At 42.2% G+C, this 27,515-nt stretch overlaps 1 protein-coding gene across 2 annotated transcripts in view; it reads right to left on the bottom strand.

Annotated features, from left to right (window-relative positions):
- IRAK1BP1 (interleukin 1 receptor associated kinase 1 binding protein 1) overlaps positions 1 to 27,515 on the bottom strand; it is a 124,871-nt gene that overhangs the window by 69,791 nt on the left and 27,565 nt on the right. The window contains exon 2 of one of the 2 annotated variants that reach the window (XM_086926529.1): positions 25,031 to 25,096. The exons of the other annotated variant lie outside the window; for it this stretch is intronic. Within the exon in view, the coding sequence (XP_086782655.1) occupies positions 25,031 to 25,096 (66 nt within the window). The remainder of the gene's footprint in view (positions 1 to 25,030; positions 25,097 to 27,515) is intronic. 2 annotated transcript variants of the gene reach the window in all.

Here is a 27,515-nt window from a genome sequence, read left to right as displayed (position 1 = left end):
CAGAGCAACACACACACAGAGCCACACACACACACACAGAGCCACACACACACACAGAGCCACACACACATAGAGCCACACACACATAGAGCCACACACACACACACAATCTAGGTATCCCTGTGGAATGTTCCTTAGTCACAATAGCATGCTGCTCTTTACGATACTCAGTCCCATGAATGTTTGCTGCCCGTATCATAAATGCGAACACTTACGATATAAACAGGATACCCTTTACTTTCTAGGCCAAAAACTGCTTTATTTTAGCTTTCTTAAAAATACCAATCGTCTCTTTTCAAATATCTGGCATGTGTAACGCCAGTCCCACAACTATTAGAAACGCCAATGTGTCTTTCTTGGTTTTGAGAGTCTGCAGCAGGCGGGGTTGTTGGTACCATGTAAAACTGTTCTAAAATACTATCTGAAAACCATTCTTCACAGTGTAATGCCTTTACCATTAAAGCAAATGTACATTGTCCTTCCTTGACACTCCCTCCCCCAAAAAATATTGTAAGTTTCATAAAAACAACCTCTTGTATCTTGTACCCACCCCTCCTAACAGACTAAAGTCGCCATGGATATGCATTATCCTAAACCATGTCCTTTTTATAGTAAACTGGTGGACAAGTTTAGAGATACACCTGTGCCGGCGAAGTTGGCAATATCTTGAGAGCTTCGGACGAGCCTGCGGTGCCATTTCTGCTGCCTTTTAAATGCTGTCTGACATATATCCTGACAATACCTTAAAACAAACCGGGGGTCTAATCAGAAGCCCAAAACATGCTTCTACACAGGCTAGACTATTTATCAAATCAGTCAAAAGCACCTAATCCTATACCACCTGTACTTAAGACAAACCAGCGAAAATAAACACAAGTGATTGTAAGTGAGACTCTCAAGGGTGTACACAATTTGTGGATTCCCATCAAATGTCGTGTGATGATCAATATTCTCATCTGGTCATCCAAAACAGGGGATTGTTCCGTCTCTTGATCATTGAGACCTAATCCAATCCCCACCCGTACAAATCCAGGGGGTCAAGCCCACAATCACTGTAGAGACCAAGAGAGAAGATCCATACATATGGGAACCAGTGCAGTGCAAAAAATTATAAAGTCAAGTGGTGAGTTAAAATAGAGTGAAGAGACATGAAAGAGGAATACATTTTAATTGAAAATACGTCTCTTCCCCGAATTAAAAAGCTAGAACAGTGCAATACAGCAGTTATTCAACAAATATACTGCCACGAGGGCCAACATGTTTCAGCCTGGAGGGAAACAAGGTCCCAAGGCTTTCGTCAGGGCCTCTGTTCTTTCAAAACATTACTACTGCTGAAGTGCAAACAAATATGTGCTCAAAAAAGGATACAATTAGATCTATTAGTCTATATTCGTACTCCTCCAGATCAATTGGTGTGTCTCACATCTATAAACCAAATACAAAACACATGTGGTATAAATCACTGTATGTCTTCAATCAAATACTTTGTGAAAAAGATTTTTTTTAAATTAGAAAGGACTCACCCAGATTGACCGGGGACCAGACCTCACCTCTCCTGGACCAAACTCTTGAAGATCGAGGCCCCGCTCTATGGAAATAAAGTTCAATGTGTACAGAGTGAATGCCCAGCTGCAGCCAGCCTCATTCATTCTAAATCCATACTACATATTTTGTAACCTATTCCCATTATGAACCAACATACAAAACCGAGGACAGACCCGGACCCTGCGGTCCCTATGAGAAACACAAGTGTGTTAAGACCATCACATTACAGTCACAACACCATCCATTACTGTGCTCAAAAGAATGTGGCTCTAAGAACATAACATACGAAGAGAATCTAACAAATTCTTCCACTCTGAAGCCCGCTCCCAATCTTATAATACCTTCTTAACCACCCATTGTATGGTAGAAGAGGCAGGGAGAGACTGACCTGTCCGTCGTTGCCACAGTTCAGGAACCTGAGTCAGGGGGAGGCACGCAGCACTACCATGTCACGTCTATAATTATTACAAATAATTAATTATATCACAACTTAAAAAAGTCTTAATAGTCATGCCTACGTTTCCGCTCACCGACGTTTGGAAAACAGAAAGTGGAATACCTGGAATACTTATAAATAAGGCTCCCAGTTTTCTGTTTTTACGGATTTTTACAGATAAATACAGACAGAAAACAATGTGTTTTCTGTCTGCATTTATCTTTAAAAGTGGATAAATACAGAAAATTGTCCTTCTTTTAAGTGACTCTCCGTGCTTTGTTTCATGAATTATAGGCCAGCATCTGAGCAGAAGGACAGCATGGGAAATTAAAAAACAGGATGAAATGTCTTTATATAACGGAATATGTTAACATATATTTATGGTATAGTGCTAATATCTACCAGTGTATGTATTGTGTAATATTTGGCAGCTCAAATAGCTAAAACACGACAGACATCAAAGTATGAGTGCGCGTCTGTCAGTTACATAACTATGGAAATGTGCAGTTTTACAACTTCATTTATACGCAAACACAAAATAAATATGGATAAATACAGATAAAGTAGTCAAAAAATAAATATGGATAAATACAGACGAAAATGACCAAAAAATAAATACCATAAAACCGGGAGCCCTACTGATGAATTACAACCTAGTACGCCTCTATTTAACATGTCGGCCACCAAAAACAGGCAGCAGCTGGTCGCGTCTCCTTGTATGGAAAGAACATAGCATGGCACGGACGCAAAACGGGGAAACTTCCTGTCCAAGCAGCGCTGACGCACGGGTGAATCACGCGGATCGGGCAGGTTGGGAAATGGGGGGGAGGAGGCAGGATTTAGTCGAAACACCCTCCCCCCCCACCCTCTTCCATGGTTCATAAACAGACCACTGGCAGGTAGAGTTTTTAAAGAAGGAGGTCGTTTCACGGCTATTTTGAACCATCCTCTCTTTCTTACGCCTATGTACGCAGTGTCGGTATTACCGGTTCACAGTCTCTCTTGCAGATTCTGTTTCCGTCATGGTTTATCTCCATCCTAAACTTCAAACCCACGTTCATAGCAAGTAGAAAAAGTTAAGGTAAGGCAAATATAGTAAAACAAACTGTAATGGTTAACACATTTCTAAAAAACTCCCTATCCCTCTCAGGTGCTGCTTTTTAGGTTTTAAATCAGCGAGACCGATAATACCAAATTCGAAGTGTTTTGGTTCCAGGATACCACACTTAAGTAACCTAAGATTCGACTCCCTTGAATCAACATTTCTTAAAAGTGCTAAGTGTCGGTGTTGAAGAGTACAAGGTAGGGTGGGTTACTATGTGTATACAGTTGCCGTGACTGGGTTATATTCCTGAAGAGGGGTGGGGTAAGACTCAAGAAAAAATGAAAAAATTAGAAAATGAAAATTGCTTGCGCACTCCTTGTGTAATGAAAATGTATTCTAATGTTTGACTATTTACAAAAGGGAGTGTGCTGTTTTTGGTTTAAGGCAGCCAGCCTATTTGCAAGAACAACTTCTGGTGGAAATCCCACTAGTATACCAAAACGCACTACGAATTCAAAGTATTACAATTTAAAACATTGTTATCTCTACTTAATTAAGGGTATCTGAAATACAATACTGTAGTAACAAATAACTGCACTATGTACACATTTTGAAATTAAATTATAAAATCACTTTATATGTTCATTGTTCTTAGATCTGGTCAGCAGATAATAGTAAATACATTATACATTCATGCAGAAAACAGAAGAAAATGATTCTTGAAAAACGGTATCAATACTGTCACGATTTAACTGAATGGCCCAATGCATTTCGGGAAAACTCCCTTCTTCGGGGGCACTATAAAGAAAATTTGTCAAGAAACGAGATGTTAACACTCTGTTAACTCAAAGAACAATATATTACACATATCCTTTTATAAAATATTATTTCTAAACATGAATACTCGTGTAGAATCTATTCAAAAAAAGCAGTTCTAAACACAGTTCAACTTACACAATCAAATGCCCTGTGGTCGCCTGATGGGTTTATTTATAGGTCAAGGAAAACCCAAGTGAATGATTTGTATGAAAAAAGTTGAGAAACCACCTCGAGTGAAAACCTCCACCAGAGAAAACGCTTTAAGTAAACATTAGTTGATGCGTGACTATGAAAATGATACATTGAACAGATGTGCCAATTAAGGACCCATGCCCAAGTAAAGATGTGCAATACCACAAAGTAGACAGACTTACTTATAATGGTACAGTTAAATCTTGGAACAATAGCTGTTCTTGAATTGTGTCTGCAGCTACTTGAGGAAACGACCTAAGATAGTGAAAAAGTATCACTAATTAAGAGAAAAATGCCTTCACAGCTTCTAATCGTCTGATGACGTATTCAAGCTCCTTATTCCAGACATAACACCAGTTACTAATAATTATGCTCTGCTGTTACTATGAAACCGTATGTCCTTATATAAACAACTAGATCACTGATTCTCTCTTACCAACACTTCAACATCCAGAGACTCAGAACACAATTGCTGCTAAAACGAAAGAGAAAATATAGCTGATCCTTCTTTTGTCAAACTCACCAAATTACTTGGCGGGAAACTTCTTCTATATTCAGCATTTACTGTTGTTGCCAATAAAGACACCTATCGACTTGTAGCGCCTCTTTATCCCTCTCGTTAGTATGTCAACAATTTCTACAACCAAAAAATATAGCGCGGTCACCCATGGGAACGTTTTTGTTATGTTTACCACAACGGTATCTCTCTATCTGTACTCACCGACTGCAGGAAAAAAACTCTACATCTGTTCGAGTCGACTGGAAGAAAAAAACGAGAACCCGTCCGTCAGTCACCCTGTCCGGTAAGAAAACGCAGAAAGTAACTTAATTAGCTGACCGCCGAGCATATACCAGCCCCGAAGTCCCCCATGGACAACGCTCACCTTCGAAAAAACGTCGACTCGTTTATCTGTCCTGCTCTAGCTCCTAGCCATCCGTAAAGGGACAAAGTCTTCTCCGCCAAACAAACGAAGTGTTCACCAACAATCCCCGGACCATTTTAAACCCGCGCGGGCTCGCAATAGTGATAGTAAACAGTAAGAGAGGACTGCGATACTGACTCCCGATCCCAATGAAAACTAAAAAGGAACCAAATAACACCATCTTAGTAGTGGACAGAATTAATGAAGAGTAGCCTTACTACTATTGATACTAAAATAGCCTCGCTGTTGTTGTTCTTACGGTAATGAATAAAGTATGGTGAAAACAAGAAGGCTACAAAGTTACACCATTTTAAAGTGGTGTATATTGTTATTGCGGCAATATCACTACGTGTGTATGCAAAAAGAGGTTCCTCGTCAAAAAGACCTTTAAAGTCAGGTTCTTGTTTCAATGGCTCCCATCTTGTTTTGATGATTTTTTTGATCATTGAAGATTTGGATGAATACTTTGATACAAAGACTTGTCGATTGGACTTTTCTTTTGGCGTGAAGGTCAATAAAGTGTTACGATCTTTAGACTCAGTCTTACTCAGCGCTGTTTCTAAAGATGTGAAATGACAGATCCAAATCTTCAATGATCAAAAAAATCATCAAAACAAGATGGGAGCTATTGAAACAAGAACCTGACTTTAAAGGTCTTTTTGATGAGGAACCTCTTTTTGCATACACACGTAGTAAAAACATCAAGGATATTCTTTCAACCAAGGCTAAAGTTACAGAAGAGCACTATCAAGGCATGCGCAAATGTTACTATTGTGTGTATTGTAATAATGTGATAGAAGGTAATACAATACACCACCCGCACACAGGTAAAGCCATTACACTGAAATATAATGGGGATTGCAACAGCACTAATGTCATTTACACTATCAAGTGTCCGTGTGGCTCTCTGTATATAGGCAAAACATTGAGAAAGATCAAAACACGTATCACGGAACACAAGAGTACATTCGTTACTAAGTCAGCAAAATCCTAATTCACAACACATTGGCTAGAACATTACCACAATATTGCACAATTGCGTTTTACTATCCTTGAAATAGTTGCAATTCAATCTGGGATCAACCACGCAACACGTTTAGCACAAAGGGAAGCGTGGTGGATAAAATTCATGCAAACTTTGGCACCTGATGGTCTCAATGACAGGATTGAGCTACCATGTTTTTTATGAGAATATGCGTATCATGTCATTTCACATCTTCATATACTCACTCTAGTATGTACATGGGCTATTCGTAGGTCAACATTCTTGGTAAAAACAGGGCTAAGTTCTTGGGTTCACACGCCAATGGTGCATGTCATCTATTAGGTTTCCGATTTACACTTCTATCTTTGCTTTCTCATTCCACTAATTTTCTGCTACGCTTTATTCTGTCTTTGTTTTCTTGTACCTTCCATTACATTCATTAGTTACATAAACATGATTGAATTGCCATTTTTTGACACAGTTTTCTAAGAGTATCTCAGCAGTATAATACGTGATGTAGCTGTTACGTTTTGCGGGTATCTATGGTAATTCCACTTTCACCCTCTTCTGTTATGATATTGCCGCAATAACAATATACATCACTTTAAAATGGTGTAACTTTGTAGCCTTCTTGTTTTCACCATACTTTATTCATTGCCGTAAGAACAACAACAGCGAGGCTATTTTAGTATCAATAGTAGTAAGGCTACTCTTCATTGATTCTGTCCACTACTAAGATGGCGTTATTTGGTTCCTTTTTAGTTTTCATTGGGATCGGGAGTCAGTATCGCAGTCCTCTCTTACTGTTTACTATCACTATTGCGAGCCAGCGCGGGTTTAAAATGGTCCGGGGATTGTTGGTGAACACTTCGTTTGTTTGGCGGAGAAGACTTTGTCCCTTTACGGATTGCTAGGAGCTAGAGCAGGACAGATAAACGAGTCGACGTTTTTTCGAAGGTGAGCGTTGTCCATGGGGGACTTCGGGGCTGGTATATGCTCGGTGGTCAGCTAATTAAGTTACTTTCTGCGTTTTCTTACCGGACAGGGTGACTGATGGACGGGTTCTCGTTTTTTTCTTCCAGTCGACTCGAACAGATGTAGATTTTTTCTGCAGTCGGTGAGTACAGATAGAGAGATACCATTGTGGTAAACATAACAAAAACGTTCCCATGGGTGACCGCGCTATATTTTTTGGTTGTAGAAATTGTTGACATACTAACGAGAGGGATAAAGAGGCGCTACAAGTCGATAGGTGTCTTTATTGGCAACAACAGTAAATGCTGAATATAGAAGAAGTTTCCCGCCAAGTAATTTGGTGAGTTTGACAAAAGAAGGATCAGCTATATTTTCTCTTTCGTTTTAGCAGCAATTGTGTTCTGAGTCTCTGGATGTTGAAGTGTTGGTAAGAGAGAATCAGTGATCTAGTTGTTTATATAAGGACATACGGTTTCATAGTAACAGCAGAGCATAATTATTAGTAACTGGTGTTATGTCTGGAATAAGGAGCTTGAATACGTCATCAGACGATTAGAAGCTGTGAAGGCATTTTTCTCTTAATTAGTGATACTTTTTCACTATCTTAGGTCGTTTCCTCAAGTAGCTGCAGACACAATTCAAGAACAGCTATTGTTCCAAGATTTAACTGTACCATTATAAGTAAGTCTGTCTACTTTGTGGTAGTGCACATCTTTACTTGGGCATGGGTCCTTAATTGGCACATCTGTTCAATGTATCATTTTCATAGTCACGCATCAACTAATGTTTACTTAAAGCGTTTTCTCTGGTGGAGGTTTTCACTCGAGGTGGTTTCTCAACTTTTTTCATACAAATCATTCACTTGGGTTTTCCTTGACCTATAAATAAACCCATCAGGCGACCACAGGGCATTTGATTGTGTAAGTTGAACTGTGTTTAGAACTGCTTTTTTTAAATAGATTCTACACGAGTATTCATGTTTAGAAATAATATTTTATAAAAGGATATGTGTAATATATTGTTCTTTGAGTTAACAGAGTGTTAACATCTCGTTTCTTGACAAATTTTCTTTATAGTGCCCCCGAAGAAGGGAGTTTTCCCGAAATGCATTGGGCCATTCAGTTAAATCGTGACAGTATTGATACAGTTTTTCAAGAATCATTTTCTTCTGTTTTCTGCATGAATGTATAATGTATTTACTATTATCTGCTGACCAGATCTAAGAACAATGAACATATAAAGTGATTTTATAATTTAATTTCAAAATGTGTACATAGTGCAGTTATTTGTTACTACAGTATTGTATTTCAGATACCCTTAATTAAGTAGAGATAACAATGTTTTAAATTGTAATACTTTGAATTCGTAGTGCGTTTTGGTATACTAGTGGGATTTCCACCAGAAGTTGTTCTTGCAAATAGGCTGGCTGCCTTAAACCAAAAACAGCACACTCACTTTTGTAAATAGTCAAACATTAGAATACATTTTCATTACACAAGGAGTGCGCAAGCAATTTTCATTTTCTAATTTTTTCATTTTTTCTTGAGTCTTACCCCACCCCTCTTCAGGAATATAACCCAGTCACGGCAACTGTATACACATAGTAACCCACCCTACCTTGTACTCTTCAACACCGACACTTAGCACTTTTAAGAAATGTTGATTCAAGGGAGTCGAATCTTAGGTTACTTAAGTGTGGTATCCTGGAACCAAAACACTTCGAATTTGGTATTATCGGTCTCGCTGATTTAAAACCTAAAAAGCAGCACCTGAGAGGGATAGGGAGTTTTTTAGAAATGTGTTAACCATTACAGTTTGTTTTACTATATAGTTATTTGTTACTACAGTATTGTATTTCAGATACCCTTAATTAAGTAGAGATAACAATGTTTTAAATTGTAATACTTTGAATTCGTAGTTCGTTTTAGTATACTAGTGGGATTTCCACCAGAAGTTGTTCTTGCAAATAGGCTGGCTGCCTTAAACCAAAAACAGCACACTCACTTTTGTAAATAGTCAAACATTAGAATACATTTTCATTACACAAGGAGTGCGCAAGCAATTTTCATTTTCTCTTTATCATTGCCAGCACACTTGCATGCGGCACCCTAAGACATAAACATGTCTTTCGATAGCATATCAAACTTAACAGAAAATCGAGCAGACACTAGAACATATTCTGATTCACAATTTCAAGGGATTTATTCATTAATTGAAGATACACCATCGTTCAATGCACAAGGCAGTTCGATTCCGCAACAACTCAAACAATTGGAATTCACAGCAAAGAGAGCGCTAAGCCAACGCTTACATGCCTCAACACTTATACAGTACCATAAGGTACAAAGAATACCACGTGGTCTGCGTTTACCAATTAAACCCCTACTTTACAAATTTCAATTTAACAAAAGGTTCATGGAGAAGTGGCAAGCTGTACTAAACAAATGTTCTTTGGACTTAATTTTATTACTTATTGAAGAATTGTCAAAGACTATTAAAGAACTGGAAGAAGAAGTTAACATCATCAAGACGGATCTGTCAACTCGCTGTGAAACAGATTTTTGGAGGATTACATTAGATGACCTCAATTCAAAACTAGAGGCCTATGGTAAGGACATCCAGGAAAGGAAACTGCGAAAATTTCGCAGGGATACTATTGACTATAAATTGAATGAGGTGTACACCTGGGCGGAGGTGTACGCGAAACGTCGTCCCTTCCAGAAACCAACCACTTCATCTCAGGAGTCTATAGTCTCGGATACTGACTTGGATCCATCTAGACAACCAGTCTCTACAGGACAAGAAACCGTACAACCAGCTTCCAAAGATGGAGCAAGCACCTCCAACATCACACAGCCTTTTTTAGACAAGAGTCAGGCAGGAGGCAGACCACCAGAAGCCTCAAAAAAACAAGGAGGGCAAAAAGACAAGGAAAAGGAAGCCAAAGACAAAGAAGCCAAGGAACGAGAGGCGGAAGCCAGAAGTTTGAGGAGCAAAGGCAAACCCTCGTGATAAACATTTCGTCTAAACAATTGACACGAGCACAAGAGCTTGTTCTGAATAAAGGCACCTCTTTTGTGCCAACTTATCACACTAATCAATTAGAATTAGAAGTGTCAGTCTTTCGGTTTCTTCGAAATTTGAGGTTGAAACATTTTTTCACAAATGTAGTCCCTACTCTGGAAGCACCACCATTGGATGTTGAGCTAGATGAGTCGGAATTGAGGAAATTCAAAACTAAAAGCAATTTCATGTCACCTGTGTCACATAAAATCATAGACACCTTTGAGTCACTGGTACGTCATGATTTGTCCAAACTTAACTTACGCTCCAAGGTCAAACCTAATATGAGAAAGGATGAAATGGACATTTTATCAAGACTACGAATGGATGAAGAGATAACCATACAGTTGGCAGACAAGGGAGGAGCATTGGTAATTATGGACACAAGTTTTTACGTTGATAAAGTGAATGAACATCTAGAAGACATCACAACGTATATCAAAGTGAATGAAGATCCTACTAATAGCTTTTCAGAGGTCTTGAACCAGATTTTAGAGAAAGCGCAAAACATGTCCTGGATAACGCCAAAATTAAGGATGTTCCTAACCAACCAGTACCCGAGGAGACCCAGACTTTATATGCTACCGAAGGTACATGAAAATCTCAATAACCCACCTTTCCGTCCAATTGTGTCCGGTTGCGACTCGATCTTTGCACCTGCAGGACAATTGATAGATCATTTTTTGCAAAAATTTGTACAGTCTTGGCGCAGTTACGTGAAGGACACAACGCACTTCCTAAAATTGTTTCAGCAAGTACAAAAGGACTATGACCCTGACTGGTTGATGTGTACCATTGATCTTACCTCGCTATATACATCCATCCCTCTCAAAGAAGGAGTAGAGGCCTGTGAATGGGCGTTACTACAGTTACCAGAACTACCAGTCAACAAAGTCTTTCTGTTGGAATTACTCATCTTCTGTCTTCAACACAGTTACTTGACTTGGCAGGACAACTACTTTTTACAAGTCAGTGGAACTTCCATGGGCTTCTCCGGAGCCCCAGCTTACGCCAATACATTCATGGCACAGTTTGAAGACATCCACATTTTCAAAAATGATCTCTGGACCAATAACCTAGTGTTCTACGCTAGGTTTATTGACGACATATTTCTGGTATGGAAAAATTCAGCAAGATTGTTGGAGCAGGCAATTGAAGACATGAACCACAAACATGAGAGGATCAAATTCACATATGAGATAAAGAAAGAAAAAATTCATTACCTGGATGTACTGATTAACCAACACAATAACAAACTGGAGACCCTGGTATACACGAAACCAACAGACAGAAACAACTTGTTGTTATATACAAGCTTTCATCCTCCATCCTTGATAAAAAATCTTCCATACTCACAAATGTTGAGGGTGAAACGAATCATTTCTGACAATGACAAGTTACAAACTGCTCTTGGAGAACAACAGGAGAAATTCAATGAGCGTGGTTACCCACAGGAGGTTTTAGAAACAGCGCTGAGTAAGACTGAGTCTAAAGATCGTAACACTTTATTGACCTTCACGCCAAAAGAAAAGTTCAATCGACAAGTCTTTGTATCAAAGTATTCATCCAAATCTTCAATGATCAAAAAAATCATCAAAACAAGATGGGAGCTATTGAAAAAAGAACCTGACTTTAAAGGTCTTTTTGACGAGGAACCTCTTTTTGCATACACACGTAGTAAAAACATCAAGGATATTCTTTCAACCAAGGCTAAAGTTACAGAAGAGCATTATCGAGGCATGCGCAAATGTTACAATTGTGTGCATTGTAATAATGTGATAGAAGGTAATACAATACACCACCCGCACACAGGTAAAGCCATTACACTGAAATATAATGGGGATTGCAACAGCACTAATGTCATTTACACTATCAAGTGTCCGTGTGGCTCTCTGTATATAGGCAAAACATTGAGAAAGATCAAAACACGTATCACGGAACACAAGAGTACATTCCGTACTAAGTCAGCAAAATCCTATTTCACAACACATTGGCTAGAACATTACCACAATATTGCACAATTGCGTTTTGCTATCCTTGAAATAGTTGCAATTCAATATGGGATCAACCACGCAACACGTTTAGCACAAAGGGAAGCGTGGTGGATAAAATGCATGCAAACTTTGGCACCTGATGGTCTCAATGACAGGATTGAGCTACAATGTTTTTTATGAGAATATGCGTATCATGTCATTTCACATCTTCATATACTCACTCTAGTATGTACATGGGCTATTCGTAGGTCAACATTCTTGGTAAGAACAGGGCTAAGTTCTTGGGTTCACACGCCAATAGTGCATGTCATCTATTAGGTTTCCGATTTACACTTCTATCTTTGCTTTCTCATTCCACTAATTTTCTGCTACGCTTTATTCTGTCTTTGTTTTCTTGTACCTTCCATTACATTCATTAGTTACATAAACATGATTGAATTGCCATTTTTTTGACACAGTTTTCTAAGAGTATCTCAGCAGTATAATACGTGATGTAGCTGTTATGTTTTGCGGGTATCTATGGTAATTCCACTTTCACCCTCTTCTGTTATGATATTGCCGCAATAACAATATACACCACTTTAAAATGGTGTAACTTTGTAGCCTTCTTGTTTTCACCATACTTTATTCATTGCGTAAGAACAACAACAGCGAGGCTATTTTAGTATCAATAGTAGTAAGGCTACTCTTCATTAATTCTGTCCACTACTAAGATGGCGTTATTTGGTTCCTTTTTAGTTTTCATTGGGATCGGGAGTCAGTATCGCAGTCCTCTCTTACTGTTTACTATCACTATTGCGAGCCCGCGCGGGTTTAAAATGGTCCGGGGATTGTTGGTGAACACTTCGTTTGTTTGGCGGAGAAGACTTTGTCCCTTTACGGATGGCTAGGAGCTAGAGCAGGACAGATAAACGAGTCAACGTTTTTTCGAAGGTGAGCGTTGTCCATGGGGGACTTCGGGGCTGGTATATGCTCGGCAGTCACCTAAATTAAGTTACTTTCTGCGTTTTCTTACCGGACAGGGTGACTGACGGACGGGTTCTCGTTTTTTTCTTCCAGTCGACTCGAACAGATGTAGATTTTTTCTGCAGTCGGTGAGTACAGATAGAGAGATACCGTTGTGGTAAACATAACAAAAACGTTCCCATGGGTGACCGCGCTATATTTTTTGGTTGTAGAAATTGTTGACATACTAACGAGAGGGATAAAGAGGCGCTACAAGTCGATAGGTGTCTTTATTGGCAACAACAGTAAATGCTGAATATAGAAGAAGTTTCCCGCCAAGTAATTTGGTGAGTTTGACAAAAGAAGGATCAGCTATATTTTCTCTTTTGTTTTAGCAGCAATTGTGTTCTGAGTCTCTGGATGTTGAAGTGTTGGTAAGAGAGAATCAGTGATCTAGTTGTTTATATAAGGACATACGGTTTCATAGTAACAGCAGAGCATAATTATTAGTAACTGGTGTTATGTCTGGAATAAGGAGCTTGAATACGTCATCAGACGATTAGAAGCTGTGAAGGCATTTTTCTCTTAATTAGTGATACTTTTTCACTATCTTAGGTCGTTTCCTCAAGTAGCTGCAGACACAATTCAAGAACAGCTACTGTTCCAAGATTTAACTGTACCATTATAAGTAAGTCTGTCTACTTTGTGGTAGTGCACATCTTTACTTGGGCATGGGTCCTTAATTGGCACATCTGTTCAATGTATCATTTTCATAGTCACGCATCAACTAATGCTTACTTAAAGCGTTTTCTCTGGTGGAGGTTTTCACTCGAGGTGGTTTCTCAACTTTTTTCATACAAATCATTCACTTGGGTTTTCCTTGACCTATAAATAAACCCATCAGGCGACCACAGGGCATTTGATTGTGTAAGTTGAACTGTGTTTAGAACTGCTTTTTTTAATAGATTCTACACGAGTATTCATGTTTAGAAATAATATTTTATAAAAGGATATGTGTAATATATTGTTCTTTGAGTTAACAGTGTTAACATCTCGTTTCTTGACAAATTTTCTTTATAGTGCCCCCGAAGAAGGGAGTTTTCCCGAAATGCATTGGGCCATTCAGTTAAATCGTGACAGTATTGATACAGTTTTTCAAGAATCATTTTCTTCTGTTTTCTGCATGAATGTATAATGTATTTACTATTATCTGCTGACCAGATCTAAGAACAATGAACATATAAAGTGATTTTATAATTTAATTTCAAAATGTGTACATAGTGCAGTTATTTGTTACTACAGTATTGTATTTCAGATACCCTTAATTAAGTAGAGATAACAATGTTTTAAATTGTAATACTTTGAATTCGTAGGGCGTTTTGGTATACTAGTGGGATTTCCACCAGAAGTAAGACTCAAGAAGTCACAGGGCCTCGTGCAAACAGAATCGTTAGACACAAGCAGACATAACATCGCAGAGAGCCACCTGAAACTACACACGCGCACACCCCAGAAACACAAATAGACCCTAACACGTACCAGGAAACTACCACGGGTGGGGAAACATCAGAGGAACATAACCACGAGAACTAAAGTCAACAACTACAGCAGGCAGACTAATTCTAGCTTTGAGGATCCCACAAACTACTAAACCAACCACAATTCATTGAGAACGCTCCCACTTAAGTTCAGCTGTAAAGAGCAACAAATAGACAAATCGAACAAGCATAAGAAAACATTGACGACCTTAAGGAATCAAACCCTGCAATTGAAAAGGGTCACTTAGTTCGTCGAGGAACTGCACGTAGCACTACTGGTTCTGAAGCCTATTCACACAACACTCGACCATAAGGAAGGTGGCGATTCTCCGTTCCCACAGCCCTACACATAAACTACAACCGCATGGACGCAGATATCTCACAAGTAATCCCGAACCTGTTTAAATCAAACACTCAGAGGGAGCTAGTTTAAAACAGCAGCAGAGTACAGAAAAGCTCAATCACAGAGAACTGAAAAACAGACCTGTAACACGTTTTAAAACTAAACAAAGAAACCAAAAGTAAGATTATACGTTAATGCCATCTGGGCTAAAGCTCCGATACACAACAACAACACAACCACTAGGTTAAAAACACTACGGAAAGTTTAATATATCTGGTGACCGAATACAGACCATATAGCCCGCCAAGCACATTTTCCATGAGACATAATCACGGTATATATAAACCAATCCCAATTTCGCTTCCACCTACCGATTCCGCGCCCGCAGCCGCGTGCAGCTGCCAGGATGGCGTAGAGAACCAGAAGTCGCCACATCCCACTCAATAGGCACAATCCAACGCAGGCACAAAAATAAATATATCCCCAGGCTCCAACTGTCTCCGGACAGCGGGGGTCTACTGCAGAATCAGCTACGTTTAGTATTTGTGCAGTCTTTGGGAACTTGTCTCCGTGAGAGATAACACAAGTGGATTTGCGGCGCTTTGGTGTGTGGTCACTGGGTTTCCACACTACTACTTTCCTCTTCTTCAACAAGCTGAATCGGCGGTATGTGGCTACTTTATACAGTGCCTCCTCCCCTTGCTGCAGGCTAACTGGGATAGAGAGTAAGAGTCCCTCCCCCTAGCCCTGCTGGGTCTTTATACTGCAACGCCTCCCGGACAGGAATTTCCCAGCTCAGAGGGATGGGAAGAGTTGAACAAGCGTAAACCCGAAGGAACTAAGCCCTGTCCTTTTGAGATTGGGGGGCGTGTTTTGGACGGATGACGTCACAGAGAGAAAGAACCGAAAAAACACGCCCCCCAATCCGAAAAAGACGGGGATGAAATTGAAAGACAAACCTCTCTCCAATGGCTGGCCGCCGTTTAGGAAGCCAGCCAATGGAGAAGAGGGGCGGGTTTAAGCCTCACTAATAGAAACATAAAATCTCGCCAGCTAGACTGCGCAAGCGCAGCCTACGCTCGCCGAGACCTAAAAAAGAGTGCTGGCAACGTCATAGTGCTTTTAATTTTTTATTTTTTTTACTTCAAGCCATATTGTCAAGCAGCTCAACTGCTGTGCAACATGTAGAAGAACACTGACAAAACAAATAGATTACACAAAGTTGTAACCTATTGGCTTTGCCAATGCTTGTTTTATGTTACATGATTACTTCTTTCTGTATCCTCAAAGTGCCCTTAATAGGCATTGATAGGATTCAGAAGGAATATGAACAATGGTGAGGGTCAGGTTAATGAAAATATCAGGCTTGGGCGTAGTTCACAGAGTTTCGTTATGCGGAATTCCGCAAAGTAACCAAAAACTCTGCAAAGTTTTGTACGTGGGCGGAGTGCGGTGCGAACTGAGGTTCGTGCTGGTCTTCCTGAAGCTCAAGTAGAAATTCAACCCGAGCGTCGGCTCACGCTCGCGAACTTACGGTTCGCGAGCGAGGGAAAACTCTGCTGTACTTTGCGGAGCGGAGTTTTCTGCATTCCGCCAGCTCCGCGGAGTGCGGAAAACTCCTCAAGCTCCGCAAACAGAGCGGAGTTCACCGCCTAGGCCTACGATTTATGCGATTATGTTGCAGACGTATTTATAGCATAATTATGGATTTACAGCCTTTACCACATAATTTGAAGATTTCACAGAAAACAAAGTTTCTACCTAAAATGGCCAACAATCATACCACCAGCGAATGAGCAGCATAATTTGAATTTTATGTAGGTAAACATAGGTAACATTGCCACATAATTCTAGTATCCCTAACAATGGCAATGCTCTGCAGAGTGGTGTGGAGGCATTCATTGTGATCTTGAAACCAGTATTTCACACAGAACCATGACATATTTGAAATATTTTCTATATTGCAATACTCTCTGCGAAATATGGATTTTTTATCCACTGCATTTTGTGTAGTGCAAGAGCATGCCAGCAACCACTGTTAGACCTGAAATTCTCGGTTTTGTCTTTTCCCAAACGTTCTGCCTTCACCCCTCACGTTTCCTGAATTTGTTTTTGTTGACTTTAGCCCCTTCGCTGCGGGGGTTAATCCCCCGCTGTGCTGGGGGGGGGAGGGGGGCGCGCACAGCGCCCCCATGCTCATGACGAGCTGAGCTCGTCATGAGCTACGGCGATTCTGTGCACAGGTGTATTGCCTCCCCGGGAACGCTCAGCACAGCGGGGGAATTCTCCCCGCACCTGAGCGTTCCAGGGGCCATGACGAGCTGAGCTCGTCATGAGCACCGGAGCGCCGTGGCTCATGACGAGCTCAGCTCGTCATGAGCATGCAAGGAGTTAGGACTCTATGCACTTTACCACTGCTTACCAGTGCAAACGTTCTTGTGCTCTCTCCTTTAAACATGGGGAACTTGGCTTAAACCCAATTGCCACATTCATTTTATTTTTAAGTCCTTAACAAAGTGGTAATACATGTACATAGGGCCTGCAAATTAAATGCTATTAGTGGGCCTAGTGCCAGTGCCCCACTCATTATGCCACCCATTTAAGAAGCCTTTTTAAACCTGTCTCAGGTTGAAATGGCAGTTTTAAAACTGCACTACAGGTTACAGTGGCAGGCCTATAGTATTTAGAATAGAATGGTGCACGGTAAAAGGTTCTCTTCACAATTATCAATTAAACAGTCTTTGTGAATTTTCTTTTTTATTTCTTTTTCTCTTCTTTCTGATATAATCTTCATACATAATCCATGCACATAAAAACATCCAGCCAACGTGTTTCGTTTAAAATATTGACCTTTGTGAGGGCTGTAAACAACATATAAAATAAAAATACATATAAAAATGAAAAAACACCATAAAAGGCAATTTGTAACTCAATGACACCAATATATAGAAAAATCCCTATTTAACTAAATGTATAAACTCATAAAAATATTTGATAAAAGTTAATTAAGGACAACAATAACCACCCACAGTGGCTATGTTCCCGTAAATACAGCAAATAACAAAGGGACATACATATTGCAGGCATCCAGGAGACACACCTTACTAATGTGGAACTTAGCGCTGGAGTGGGCAGGTATTTGGAACCGGCTATTCCTTTTAGGCTAAGGTGGTTCTTACCTGGATCGCCCCAGTGATTCCCTTTGTACCTAGTACCCAGTAGAGTAGTGGTAGACACAGAAGGCCGATGTTCTACTAGAGGGAGGACTGAATGATCAACGCTTATCAGTGGTACCCCTGTACAAACCAAACACGCTCCAGTACAAGTTCTTCCACCCCCCTATCCACCATGCCCTGTCCATGCTTGTGGATCCCCAAGGTGCAGCGATCTGGGGAGGGGACTGTAACTGTATACACAGCATGGATGTGGATCTCTCAATACCTCCTCTCCCCGGCATCCAAGGAATCCATGAGACGAGACACTTTAAGTAGTGGAGGGAGGCAGCGCAACCACATGGCGTCTGGCGGATGCGTCACCATGGGAATACAAAATACTCCTACTATACCCCAGGGCACCAAGTACACACTAGACTAGGTTACGTTCTATGTAATACAGAGTTTTAGCCTAAGGTGATCAGCTCTGAATACCTGGCCAGACCAAATCAGACTACATCCCTCTCTAGGGTGACCAACTGGCATTGGTGCAAATTCAGGACGGTGAGTGTAAAAATTCAGGACAAAGGGTCAAAATTCAGGACACAAATTCAGGACATGAGGTCAAAATTTAGGACAAAACTTTAGGACAATTAAATAAGTTTTACAGACACATCATAGGTCGCGCAATAGTATGTAAGTAAGCCCAGCCATATCCAAACATATTCAACCATTTGCAAACCTAGCCATCATGTATCCTTCCATCTATCAATTCACTCATCCATCCCTTCATCCATCCTTTCACTCATCCATCCATTATCCATCCATCCACCCTTTCACCCTATCCATCTGTACACTCATCCATCCACTCTTCTACCCTCCATCCATTCACTCATCCATCCAGCCATTTACCCTTTCACCCATCCAGCCATCCTTTCACTTACTCATCCATCCACCCAGTCACTCATCCTTCCACCCATCCACCCTTTCAGTCATCAATCCATCCTGCCTTTCTCTCTCCATCGACCCTTTCACTTAGCAATCCTTCCTTCCATCCATCCACCCACCCACCCAACAATCTACTCATCCACTCATGAATCCATCCAATGACCCTATCACTCATCCATCTTTCTCTCATCCATTTATCCTTTCACTCCTTCACTCATCTATTCATCCTTTTGTCCATCCACCCTCCCTTTCACTCACACATCCATCCTTACATTCACCCTTTCACTCATCCATCCATCCACCCTTGCACTTATCAATTCATCAATCCATCCACCTTTTCACTCATCCATCCTTTCACTCATCCATCCACCCTTTTACCCATCCAGCTACCCTTCCACCCATACATCCAGCTATTTACCTTTTCTCTCTTCCATCTTTCCACTCACTCATCAATCCATCCATCCATCCTCTCTCATTATCTTTCAATTCAATCTTTCATTCATCCATTCACCCTTTCACCACTAATTCATCCAGCCATCCACCCATCCCTTCACTTACTCAATCGCCCACCTTTTCATATTAATTTTGAGCGGAGCCTTTTTGAGAAGCGGCCCATCAAGAACTTCACCCTCGCTGCAGGAGCCATTTCAGGACTGGGACAGAAGCCACCCAGGGCAGAGACAGGATCCAACAGAGGGGGGGACAGGAGCCACCACATGGGGGGACAAGAGTCATCACTGGAGGGGGAACAGGATCCACCAGAGTGGGCACAGGGGTGGGCATGCAGTATTTTAGTATCATCTTGGTCTCTTCCAGGGTGGGGTAGGGCTTCTCACCCCCTCCTGGACAAGACAACGAGAAGACAGGCTCTTTCCAAAATGTTAGTTTTGCCATCCCCCACTGTGATGTACAGTACTTAAAGGAGATACTCCAAGAGAACTGATTTAACTGATTGCCCTCCATACTTTGTTAATCAGTGTGGGTGAGATTGTGCCATTTCTTTATTTTATTACATTATAGACTGCATGTTTGAAGAACCGAGGTTTGTTTACAATTTAGTGACAGTAATTAAGCTCTGTGAAGAGAACCACGTGCTGCCTCTGTGTAATCAGGGCCGGTTCTAGGATGTTTGCCCAGCCAGGGGTTGGTGAGAGGCTTCATAGCAGGCCCACCCACTGCTAGCACCATCTGACTCTCTAAATATTGCTGCTCCAACCACTCTGCGGTGCTCGTCTGCAATTTATGAAAGCTACGAGTGACCAGCATGAAGAGGAGAGAGAAAGTACATAATCATCAGGGCTGCCTTCTGACACATTTGTACCAGCACCAGTAGCCGAAGAGGATTCCGAATATGCGTGACCCAGTCTGTGCCTGGAGAAGGATATGGAGTTGTGTTCTTTCATGACTATGGTAGAGATGCATCTTCTTACGTCAAATGCTCACTGTTGCATGCACGAGGGCCGCAGTGGTGGGACAGCGCATGCACTGGCATTTGGTTTCTAGATCTGTGGATGCAAGGAGGCTATTTTTACAAATAGCTAGCCTCAGCTAAGATCTTGGGTTTTCACTTCTTCTCACCTGTTATAGATTTAGTTCAGTTTGTGACTGAGATTTAATGTTAGGGAAGCCTCCGCTTTAAAGGAGTTGTCAGGGTTTCTCCCCTCCTTCTGTATTACTTTTCTCATTTACTGCCAAGAAAACTCATATTGTGGATGAGGCTATGCTAAACAGGAGGCCACGAGGCATCTCAATTTTATCCCTGCAAATCAATAAAAATCAGGCCTACTGCCAGTCACAGCCAGACCAAACCTGTGCAAAATGATTGAGCTATTTCAAGCATTACAGTATTTAATCTAGGGGCAACCACAATCTTCTGTAGAAAAACCCACAGACGTTGCCTATTTTCTTCATAGGAAGGGAATGTGTGAGGCCCCCTCTAAATTGCAGAGACCTGACGCATTCAGGGCTGTTTGCATCTGAATAGATGCCCCTGCTCCTAAAGTTGCAGCCCCTCCATCTCAGTCACCTTCAAGCACCTCTTAACAGCTCATGAAGGGATAGAGGTGTGAGGGTTGCCATCCCGCTGTGCCTCTCCAATGCTGCTGGGTATCTGAGCTTTGGAACAGCATAGTAGTCAAGAAGGGAGGTGGGTGGAAGCTGTGCTGGCGTTAGGGTGGTGGGACCGGTGCCCGGTTAAAATTACGGACAAATGGCGTCCGTTGAAGAATCTTTCACGGACAACGGACAGACGGCTGAAATTACGGACTGTCCTAGAAATTTACGGACGATTGGTCACCCTAGCCCTCTCAGAGTCATGTTCAGTTCGGGGAGGTGTTTGGGCACCAATACCAACGTGGAGACTGCGGATGTAAGCCCTTCTTAATGTAGTCTACAGGGACACTATCAGCACACATTTGCTACATTACTTTATGGACAGAGTAGGGGTCCAGGGGAACAGAATGGGATGCAGTGAAGTTAGTCATGTAGGGACACTGTATTTTGTGTGGGGGAGAGATCTTCCCTACTCCGTAGCGTGTCAGATTTAGAAACAAAACCGAAGGTGGCCAAGAAGAATGCATTCCAGCTTACATAAGGAGACTGCCCTACCTTGCCTGATGCCCCTACAATTATAGGAATTAGAGCAGCCTCTACAAATAGAGGAAGTAAGAACAGTGATCTGCCATATGGCCATGAACACAGTCCCGGGGACACACAGGTTTCCTTCACCCTAAATTACTTGAGGTCTATTGGGAGGCTCATTGGTACGGATTATTACGAGATTCTCTATGAGAGGCCCTCACTGTAATTTTGCCAAAACCCGGCAGAGACCCCTTTGAGCTGAGCTCCTATCACCTGCTGTCAATGCTGAACAATGAATATTACATTTTAAGCAACATGCTTGCCAATAGGTTGCTGCCCTTGCTTTGGTCACTGGTACACCCTAACCACTGTGGGTTTATTCCCTAAAGGGCCACCATCCATGATACATGCAGGCTGTCACATTATGAGTGCAATTGAGGAAACCGCAGAACTACCGGTGGTGTCTTTAGATTTTGAGAAGGCATTCGACACCCTGAGGTGGTGATACCTGCTACTGGAGGCCACGGAGACCCAAGTTCATCTGGTGGGCCAAATTGCTATACATGGCTCCGCGAGCCAGGGTGAGGATGGGGTAGCAGATATTGCGCCAATTTGAGAGTGGTAGGTGGAGGTGGGGACAGTTTGGCACCCCGTCTCCTTATAAGCAGATGACATTCTAGACGACATACAAGACCATAAAATGGCGTTATTGGCCTTGTATGACCTTCTGGAACTTGACAGTGATATGACGGGCCTCAGAATCAATTGCGGAAAGTCTGGTATCTTTCACTTACTTAGAGTGGAACGGGCAGAGCTGGTGGGACTGGAGCATGTGAGGCTGCCCTAGTGCCTTGAGACCTTCTGTTACCTTGGAGTTAATGTTTACCACTCTGACAAGGACCTGCTTACTGGCAATCACGGTAGGGTTCGTACGTCGATGCAACAGTCGCCTAGGCTCCTGGATGCGATTACCCCGGGCGCCTATGGGCCAGGCATCGATAGCCAAGGTGATAGTTCTCCTGCAGCTCCTATACTTTTTATGGAACTACCTGTAGTGTCAAGTTCTTTCTTTGGAGATTTAAGGGGAATGATATCTGACTGGATATGAGGCACTTCTTGGAAAAGAGTGTCCATTCAAATGCTCCAGCGGCTTCTGGTGGAGGGAAGTTTAGGGGCACACGACCTTGAGCTCTGGTTCGCAGCAGCACAGTTGCAGTGGTCTATGAGGTGTCTGGCAACACGTGTGATGGAAAGTAAAGCAATTTGGGAGGTACTGGGGGTGTTGGTGTACTGGAATGGCTGCTGACGTCTGGTGCCAAGCCAGGGGCCTGGGCAGGTTGGCATGTGTAGCCAAACTCTGCTGGAACAGATATATCCAGTCTAGGCATAGAAGGATACACAACGCAACACAGTTACAGCTCTGGGGCGAACCAGGAATGAAACCCTGCTAGTAGCACAGGACCCAACCCAATACGGGAGGCAGGGGATAACCCAATTAGGCAACTTTTATGACTAGCACACCCTCCAATGCTTTCAGAACCTGCAAGATACATATGAGCTATGCGCTTATACTAGAGGTAAGAAATACTTGGAAGATGGGACAAGAGGAGCCACAACTACATTATGGGCTACAGTGAATCCTAACGCACGGGCGGGGCAAAAAGGCGGTCAAAATTCTATACACAGCTCTGCAGGCTTCAGACAAAGATCGCAAACTGCACAGTAAGCCTCTGTGGGAGGAGTTCCTGGGGGTGGCATTGATGGATAAACAATGGGGAATTACACTGGAAGAAGTTAAGCAGGTTTCTCGAATTGCCCACCTGAAGTCCATGCAGTATGTACATGATAACTACCTTACACCACACCGGATACACAGGATGTTCCCTGGCCTAGCAATGCTGTGCTCATATTGAAAACACCAAGATGCCACTTTTCTACACATGGTGTGGGATTGCCCGATGCTGGCAAAGGTATGGGTGCAGATGATGGAGCACATCTAGGCATTGATTGATGTGCCTGTTCTATAGGTGAATAAAATCTTTAGAGATCCCTCCATACGTCTAAAGTCACCCAACTTTGTATGACGGAACAGCGGCTATACTTATGCCGTCAAGTCTAGGGAATCCTAGGCCACCTGCAATTCTTTAAAAACAGATGTGTCTGTGGGGTCTGTCTCCCAAGGTCTGTGTCACCCTATAGTGTGAATGCCCTAACATAGATAGAAAAGAAAAAGTGGTGTTAAAGGTTGGCAGTGCCTCACGGGAGTAGCACCATGGGAGTTTAAAGAATAGCAGGTGACCTAGGATTCCCTAGAATAGACAGCATAAGTATAGCCGCTGGAGGGATCTCCGAACATTTTATTCACCTATATAACAAGTCCATTCTTGGTTATAATTCTGTGTGTGGGGGGCGACCTGTTCTTTACCCCCTTCAGCTCAGTTGGGTATATGATTGATTGATGTGCACCTGACACCTGACCTCCTGCTATGCCGGTTATGGATTGCAAATCGGAGCAAACGCACCAAAAACAATATGAAACTGGTAGACTTGGCTAAGGCCCTATTAAGCACCTGATAGCGATGTCCTAGAAGGCAGCACAGGCCCCCTCAGAAGATTGTTGGCTCTGAGTGGTACATAAATAGGCAATGGCGGAAAAGGATACCATGTCCCATGACATGCAGTTAGGAGGGAGCTGCTCCACAGTGGGATACTTATATAATTAAACTCTTTGACAAACTAGAAACACCCACATAATTGTTATATTAATTTTGATGGCTCCTAGCGACGGCTGTAGCAACTACTGGGAGGCCTACTGGGGCTAGCTCACCGCCCTCCCCCGCAGACACATTCTTCCTACATGTAATATCCTTTCCTAATTTCAGTTTACTATTATTAGGTTGCAGCTCCCAAGGAACTAGTTTGTTAGTAGTTTGTTAGAATAGCAGTGATTATATGTTCTGGCAGCATCCTGATTGGAACGCTACTGGTCATCAAATCTACTGTATAACTGGAGCAACTACTTTACACAAGTGCCAGTACGATTTATGTATTGCTCACCAGATCATTGTTATGTTGATGTAAACAATGTAAACTTAAGTACAAAAATATCTGTGCGTTGATGAGTGGCCAATTGTGTGATATGTAAAATGCCAAAAAGGACACATACACACACATATATATATATATATATATACACACATATATATATATATAAAAATACAGCAACTAGTCATTTTGTGGTGTCACATATTAGTACATCAGCTGACGAGAAAAATGAATGTAGGGTAAAGAAGTGGTTAGTTTTCAAAAAATACTGCCTAGTTTGCGACCCTACCTTTCAACATCAGGACATTGGTTTACAAAATAATATTTGGAGGTGCCAAAGCCCGCTTCTAAAAGAAGAGAGGGCATGAACTTCTTTAAAACCATAGTAAAACAAGGGCAAACGTGACTCTCAAGTAACATGCAGCACAAGCCAAAAAACAGTTATACAGACAAACTAAAAAGGCACACTAAATTTGAAATTTACAACTATTTCATCACATACCTCTACTTCCATATTGTATGCGTTTTCTCTTCTTCGGAAAGTTTTGGTTACTGTTAGGTTTTCTTCCTAAAAGAAAATATCAGCATAAAATGTAGCATCTACTCTTTTTTGGATTACATGATCAAACACTGTTTTGAAGTTGGACTCAAACTTGAAATCTTGCAAATGTTTTGAACGGTGGTGAGAGATATTAGGAAATACCATATTGAAGACATGACTTCATAGACGAGCAGCGCCTTTACTCTGCTCCCATTTGTTCCCATTTTCTGCAATGCTAGCATTAACAGGACATTCATCATGAAGGGTATATGCACAAGCCATATGCATATTCAACTAGATGCAAGAATCACTAAATAAGTACACTTTGATATTGCAGCCTCTTCGATAGTGAGACCTACTTCTTACCAATCAAAACATCGTGATCTGCTGCCTAATGTATGTACTTGATGAGGGTAGAGGACGGCCAATAACGTAAATGTTGCCCATGGATTACCCATTCATGCTTCAATGAACGTACATCATTAATAGCACAGGAGCTACATCGGAAAAGATTTCCGTTTTGGTTTCTCAAGGACCAGTTTTCTCCCCTTACTTTTGTTTAGGAATCAGCTCGGAGATGTGACTGTCATTTGAGCTTTGTTTGCTTTGTCGTGCAATGCATAGGATGACATTGCTCTCATTTTGGGAAGTAGTGTCGGGAAGACTTCTATAGTCTGTTGAACTGATGTTACTGGTTAATGCCCACAAACAAGCAAATCAGAAATGAGTTTTAACATATTCATAGCAATCTTAACAAGAGCAGTTAGCAATAATACATTTCACATGGTAGGGTATTCGCTCTCTTCAAGTCAATATATCTATTCACTGGACACCATTTGGGGGGTGGGGGGTGATGGGGGGGGTCAAGGAAAGGAAAAATATGGTGAAAAAATAGAAAAAAAATATAAAGATAGAAAGAAATAAAAAAATTAACTAGAAGAAACCGAGAGAGAATTAAGAAAGAGAAACAAAAGAGAAGAAAAAAGATAACTTGACACACAATCTTTTAAGCATTGTCTTAGAAAGCAGGCAGCTGTATTTTGTCAAACCCAATTGACAGGTAGTTCTGATGTGTGAACTACTAGTAACTAGAAATTGCTGGAGACCCATGATGTATTATACGTGAAAAAGGGATGTTTTAATACTAAGGGTTCAATTAGGATGTCGGGCGGTGGCACCACCACGGTGATGGCAGGGCAAAAATACGCCTTTTTCCGCCCGCGAGCAGCAGTACTCACGTCCGCCATATTAGTATAGCAAAACATAGGTGATTTCACGTCCGTCGCAGAGCGCCGCGCTGCGCTCCACCATTAAAGGGAGCCCGTCACCGCAGCGGTGGGAGCCAAAGGAGACTCTCTGCTGTGCGGCATGACGTCCGCCTCGCTCCACAAATTAGGATGGGCCAAACAGGCAGACACACCGCAGTGGAGACACCGCATAACCAGAGACGGCGGAAACTCGACAGCGGAGCGCAATAGCAGAGACCCGGTCCACACCACCCGGTCATGAACGCCATTGACCCAGCCCTACATATGCATGCGGTGATGTACCTACTACAGCACTACCATCAAATGGGCCACCGCGGACGACGCCGCAGGTACCCAACTACACAAATACAACACACAGGCTGACACAGGGTCCAATTCCACCACAGGCACCCTGCTGGGAGTAACAACACATTCACAAGGGCACCCACACATGACCCACCTGCCACCAAGTCACCCCACTGCATCCTGGACAAACATCGACCGTGAACTAGCAGCAACGTCCCAGGAACGTCACTGCAGCGGTCAACATATGCGCACAATGCAGAAGACAGGGCCGTCTGGACCTGCTCCAAAGCGGTCGCTCCCCCACGCTCCCTGACTCCAGATTCCGATCTTGCTGCTACTCCTAACGCACACAGCTGAAGCGCATTGTTATTCTCGTTGCTGGGTCTGGTATCGTAGCTTTACTTTATTAGCTGTGACTGGTATCGTTGTGTCTGATATCGTAGCTTTACTTTATTAGCACTTTCACCCGGATTTAGCGCCTTGAAACGTAGAGCCGCACTTTCTGCTCTGCCTAACAGCGCGACATTTCTGAGTCTTTGAATTAGCGTGCTGGTACATTTGCTGCATACTCGGTGTTATTGTACATCTGTTGCCTGTGCCCCTGTTTCGCTTTCCCTTTGACCTCCATTTTGTTGTTGGGCTTTCCCCTGGCCCGCATCTCCTCCCCGTTACCGCCTCCCAGCTGCCCCTCCCACGCTCCGCCCCCTCCACTATCCTTTTAAGACAGATGTCCCAACGTGCAGCGTCCATGCGCTGCGGCCGCGCCGAAGGTGCGCCAAAGGTAACCCGTCTACGCCCGTCCGCGCCTGGACCGCGCCCAGTGCCAGACCCCCTGGTCCCCGCAAACCCATCACCTCCCGCATTACATACGACTCATCCACCCTCCTAGCACT

Source organism: Lissotriton vulgaris, chromosome 6 (genome assembly GCF_964263255.1).
Source record: "Lissotriton vulgaris chromosome 6, aLisVul1.2, whole genome shotgun sequence".
NCBI classification, from domain to species: domain Eukaryota; kingdom Metazoa; phylum Chordata; class Amphibia; order Caudata; family Salamandridae; genus Lissotriton; species Lissotriton vulgaris.
This window is presented reverse-complemented; position numbering and strand designations above follow the sequence as displayed.